Consider the following 6000-nt stretch of genomic DNA (forward strand, 5'->3'; position numbering starts at 1 on the left):
ATAAATCAAGTTACAAAATGAAAAATGGACATGTCATTACATACAGCATAGGACAGCATTCTCTCCATTCTCTTCTTCTTCCACCCTTCTTCCTCCTCGTACCTGCCCTCTTGCTCTCTTTTCCCCCACTGTCTCAACCCTCTCTCTCGCTCTCTTTCTCCCATTCTCTCTTTCTCTCTCTCCGCCCTTCCCCTCTGCCACGCTCTCTATCTGTTGTCTGCCCCCCCCCCCCCCTCGTCCTCCCCCCTCCTCCCCTGTCTGAGTTGTCCACCCCGCTGCCTTGTTTTGCATAAGTGGCAGACAGACATGGGGGAGGCCCCTCCTCTGCTCTCTCCAGACACACTGGCCACAGGTCAGGAGGCGGGAGCACTCAATTGATTGACAAGGGAGAGGATTTCTAGGATGCTTTTTTGCCAAGTACTAATGGCAAGTGAAAAGCATCTCATTAGGCCTAATGTGTGTGTGTGTGTTTACATGCACGTGTGTAGTTGAGCGTATGTCTGCATATGTGTGTGTGGGCACATTTTCCCATTAAATTTAGGCAAACTCTTTGTCAATTATGCAAATGACATCTAAATCACTCCTTGCTTATCCTGTCCTCTGTCTGCCTGGTTCATGACCTGCCTGGTTCATGCTACATCTGTCTATCTCTCTCCCTGTATTTCTTACAGTCTAAATGATTTGCCCTGCTCTTTATCTGTGTACTTCCCCATGTATACCTTGTCTTTGCTAAATATCAATGTACACATACTGTAAGCAGCTATGTATATGTCATGTCATTTAGAAAGACCAGCTGGCTTAGTAGTAAGAGGTTATATTTGGCCTTGGTGTCGTATGTGCTGTGAGCTTACATAACTGGGAGTGCTGGAGGGATTGTTGTTGCCCCATTGGTGGTCGTCATGGTGCGGTCCCTCCTGTGTGCCATGTGTCAGGGGAGCAGCCAGCCCAGCCCTGTCCAGTGAACAGCTGTCTACCCAGCGCCCAGCTCCGGGGGTGTGACTTGGCATGCATGACATGCATGAGTCGAGATTGCTCTGGAATGCCACATCGCCTAGTCAGCAGTGTCATATGTGTATACACACACACACACACATACACATACACACCGGTAAATTATAACACCAAACTGTAAGTGTGGCAAGCACATAAAAAATGCCTGTTTTCATTTTTTTATTTTTTTTAATGGAAGACACTGCATCAATGTAGAAAAAGAAAACACTTTATGGGCAAAATTATTAGGACCCTTAACCACTTAATCCTTCAATACCTGTGTTTCATTCTGACCTGTGTTTTCACCCTGACCCCAACCCCATTGAACACCTTTGGGATGAACTAGCGGAAATTGTGGGCCAGGCCTTCTTGTCCAACATCAGTTCCTGACCTCACAAATCCTCTCTGGTTGAATTGGCAAAAAATCCCAGACCTAAAATCTTGTGGAAAGCCATCCCAAAAGAGTGGAAGCTGTTGTAGCTATCCTATGTCTGAAGATTTACTACGGGATGTCATAAATGTTCCTGTAGGTGTAATAGTCAGATTAGGGCCACTTTTTGAGTAACTGTAATAAAAAAAGGGGAAAATAAAGAAATAATTTGAATACTTCTATATACATTAAACCAAAACTTGATCCGCAATTGAAGTAAAAGATGTGATTCTTCTCTGATGCACGCAAAAGGCTTATTTCTCTCAAATATTGTTCACAAATTTGTTAAAATCGGTTAGTGTGCACTTCACCTTTACCAAGATACTCGATTCATGTATGATATATCAAATGATGCTGATTAAATGGTTATTGCACAGAGTTTTATCACAACGCCACTGACATTACACGTTTTGAGGTAGCATGCAACTTGCATGCTGATTGCATGGATTTCCACAGGTTGCCTGTGAACTGAATGTAAATGTGAAGTGCTCACTAATGCCAATAAACCTTTTGTGTACATACTGTAGTCTTAGATCAGTCTTAGATCATTTACTTCAACGTGTGAAAAATGGGAGGGAATACTAATGTGTTACCTTTATATTTTTGTTTAATAGGCTATATAAAAAAAAGGCCAAGATACATTGTGTTGCATCAATAATTGTTCTGTATTAGAAATACCCATTGAATCATGTGGCTAGTGAAGATGCACAACCAGTGTGTGTGTGTGTGTGTGTGTGCTTGTGTGCATGCATGTGAGTGAATAAGTGAAGTCTGTAGTATAGGCTTTGGATGTGAGCATCTGCTTTTGTTGCACAAGCGTGGGTGTCTTGTGCTCCTTGCTGTTTGATGAGGTGTTGGAACTGCTTTTTGTCTTCCAGCTAAGCGTTGTAAACATGGTCCAGGTCAGGCAGAGTTGCACGCTGAGTCTGAAATGAAATAACTACAAGCTCAGATCTGCACTATTCTAAGGAAAGCTCATTTAATCTTAACACTTTTTACCTAACAAAGACTTATTTCTCTGTGATGAGTTGTTTGTTTGTTTGTTTCTTTGTTGTGTTTGGATATTGGTATGAATTCATTTGGTGTTCGTGTCTTTACTATATGTTTGTATGTACAATATGTGGCTGAGGGATCCTGTAGCCCTACCAGAATGTGTGTCGTCCTGGATGAACTCCACTGTCATGGCTGCCGTGACGCAGGGCTCAGTTGGAATGCAGTCGCACTGAGATCACAGCGGCTTTCATTGGAGAGCAGAGCAACTGTGCAACCACTGGGTAGCACTCTAATAGACCAATCAGACACCATCACCCCTCATCCAAAATCTAACGTTCTAGAAGTCTCTGTGTATTATTTCTCTCTTTTTCTTCATCTATGTCATATTCTCTCTCTCTCTCTCTCTCTCTCTCTCTCTCTCTCTCTCTCTCTCTCTCTCTCCCTCTCTTCCTCTCTGTTCCTCTCTTCTTTGGCATATTGTTTCCCACCCCAATGAAAAGAATGATTTAATCTAATTAACATTTGGCTGTTCTCGGCTCTGAATGGACTCATTATGCTGCAGACCAGAGTGCGGTGGCACAGAGCCAGAGCTGCTCAGTAAAGACAGAAGAAGAGATGAGAGGGAGAGATGGAGGGGGACACTGTGTGTGTGTGTGTGTGTGTGTTTCATGTGCACATGAGTCAGTTGTGTGTGTGTGTGTGTGTGCACATGAGTCAGTGTGTGTGTGTTTGTATATTTGAGTGTGTGTGTGTGTTGGCGTTGGGGGCTTTGTGCTCTACCCAGTGTGTGGCATTAGAGGTGTTGTAAATCGTACAGTGACACTGGGTTTGTTTGCCTCCTCCACAGCCATAAAGCTGGGCAGACAGTGTGCAATTTTGGCTCGATTCAGTTGGACCTGACCAACGTTAGAATTCCCATCTTATTTCTGGTGCAGTTTGAGCTGGGTCATGACACCCGATTAGAAGACGTAAAAATCAACACTCTAACTTCCGTCCACTCAGGTTCGATATCTGGCATGTCAGAAATGTTGCCAGCAATCCCTACTGAAATGTATAGTGTGAGCTACCGTGCGTGTCATCCCTCTCTCTGCCTTAACTCATTAAGTGCCAAAAACGTAATATTACACTTTTAGCTTTTTTTTAAATTACGAAACTAGACACTCTAACACACCTTATATGTGATTTTGGGAACTCTGTGATGAATGGAAATGAAATATATGACTATCGAAAACGCACAATCTGGACATTTTATCTGGACATTTTATCATAACTCGGTTGCCGCTTTGGGTCGAATCAGTGACGCATGCACCTCAGGTCAAAACCAGGCCATTTTCGTGGGTCTATCACTAGGTGGCAGTCTCGCCAGGTCTCGCTGATCACTTCCCGGAAAGTTTACAGGTAACACTTCATATTTCATGAAAGACAATATATCTCCATTTCTAAAAAAAAACAGCGATTTTGATGAAAACTAGCCACTGTTTAGCTTGGGATTTCTCAGGAACAGAGGCGTGTAGAAATACACGGTTTGCACCCACCGAGAGCTTAAAGTCTCACCTTTTAAACAAGCTATTGTATGTGTGCATAGCTATAACACAGAATATGCTGTGGCTGTACAAAAATCATCAACAATGGTCTAGATTGCTGGCACTCTAGGACAAAGCTTCCGAAAACAGCTTGGCATTCAATGAGTTAACAATGCCAACCCCACTCTCTTTCTGCCACTGTGCCACCCTCACCACCAGTCACATTCCTAGTACAGTGTTGATGAGTGCAACTCAACTCATGCAACTTTCCAAGAGAGTGGATAAGACATACAGCACTGTAACACAAACACGAGTCCTACCCGCAGTTTACAGTGGGCCCCTTCCTGCAGCACAGAGCAGGCACATTTGAACGACATTTGAAAGATCACTATCGAACCCTGGACACCCTGGAATTAATTGTATTGAGTACATTCTAAACCCTTTGGCCCTGAGAAGTTTCCTACACTGGGAAACCTAGTTGGTGACTGCTCTCACTGTCTCTTTCAGACTGTCAAACTGAGAGGATTTAGCATATCAAGCAAAACTATGTAAATCATCAGTCTCTGCATTCATCAACTCTCCTTCTGCCCCCTGCCAGGAGAAAAGCAAGAACTGCTGGGTTTGAACAGTGGGAGGGAGACGGTTGTGTGCTGGTGGATTATTAAATGGCTTCTGTGCAGTAACCAGTTTATCCATTGGAGGGCAGCATAGACCTTTGACTGCATGTGTGATACTTTTGCGGCCTCGCACAACCTCAAACAGCCGTGTGTGTGTGTGTGTGTAGGTGTGTGTGGGTGTGTGTTCTCGCACCCCAGCATTGTGTTAATATGGAGTGACACGAAGGAGAGACAGTGTTGCTGCTTCTTCTATCAGGTCAACATTGGGATGGGATGGGATTTGTACGCAGAGATATCCTGTATAATCCACAAATGCACATCTAGTGTACAGTCTTTGTGGAAGTAAACTACTTGGCTTTCACTGCCCTTTCCTATGGTTTTGACTGTATTTATGTATTATTATTATTATTATTATTATTATTATTAATATATAATTTGCTCTATAAGTTTCCCTTTGTTCACTTCAGATGTCAGCAGTTAAAGCTATATTGTGTTTTTGCTGTGAAACATTGGATTATTGCCGGACTGAAATGTTTCTCTGTTAAGAGGCCTTTTTTATTACCAGTGTTGACACATGCACGTACTGTACACACACACACACAGGTAACAGGGGTCACACTCGGACAGCCAGCGACTCTCCTCCAGCGCAGCCTTCCCCTCCTGCCTCACCCCTTCCTCCTGGTCATTTTATCCTCCTCGCTCTGTCTTGCGTCATCCCCATCCCCCAGCACACCCCTCCCTCTCGCCTCCCTATTTCTCTCTCTCTCTCTCTCTCTCTCCCACCCTCTCTCTTCTTTTTTCTTTTGCCTTACCTCTTTCCATCCTCTGTCTCTCTCAGCCTCTCTCTCACTCCTGTGCACTCTGTTCTCTCTCCCTCTGCAGGAGGAAGGGGTGAGGCAGGAGGGGAAGGCTGCGCTGGAGGAGAGTCGCTGGCTGTCCGAGTGTGACCCCTATTACCAAGTAAGAGCTCAAACCACACCCACACACACACCCTTCTCTCACATACACAACCACTGCTTAAATGTGCCCTCTGACCACTGTCCTCAGAAAGCACTGTGTGTGTGTGTGTGTGTGTGTGTGTGTGTGTGTGTGTGTGTGTGTGTGTGTGTGTGTGTGTGTGTGTGTGTGTGTGTGTGTGTGTGTGTGTGTGTGTGTGTGTGTGTGTGTGTGTGTTCGTGTTCTGAATATGTGTTCCTGTATGGGTGTATGTATATGTGATCTGTGAAAGTGTGTGTGTGTGTGTGTGTGTGTGTGTGTGTGTGTGTGTGTGTGTGTGTGTGTGTGTGTGTGTGTGTGTGTGTGTGTTCGGAATATGTGTTCCTGTATGGGTGTATGTATATGTGATCTGTGAAAGTGTGTGTGTGTGTGTGTGCAACCCCTTCTTTGACCTGTACTCTGAGTCAGCCGCCCCTGCTGATGTCACACTGAGAGTCCCACAAAGCAGAGC

At 44.5% G+C, this 6000-nt stretch overlaps 1 protein-coding gene across 2 annotated transcripts in view; it reads left to right on the forward strand.

Annotated features, from left to right (window-relative positions):
• The window catches only part of ccdc9b (coiled-coil domain containing 9B), a 36765-nt gene that overhangs the window by 15488 nt on the left and 15277 nt on the right, over nt 1-6000 (forward strand). For both annotated transcript variants that reach the window (XM_076299711.1, XM_076299714.1), the window contains exon 6: nt 5436-5513. In XM_076299711.1, the coding sequence (XP_076155826.1) occupies nt 5436-5513 (78 nt within the window). The remainder of the gene's footprint in view (nt 1-5435; nt 5514-6000) is intronic.

The sequence above is a fragment of the Alosa pseudoharengus genome, unplaced genomic scaffold (genome assembly GCF_046254945.1).
Source record: "Alosa pseudoharengus isolate Yale_2024_CS ecotype anadromous, Long Island Sound unplaced genomic scaffold, YU_APseudo_1.1 YU_APseudo_1.1_scf_22, whole genome shotgun sequence".
Classification (NCBI taxonomy): domain Eukaryota; kingdom Metazoa; phylum Chordata; class Actinopteri; order Clupeiformes; family Clupeidae; genus Alosa; species Alosa pseudoharengus.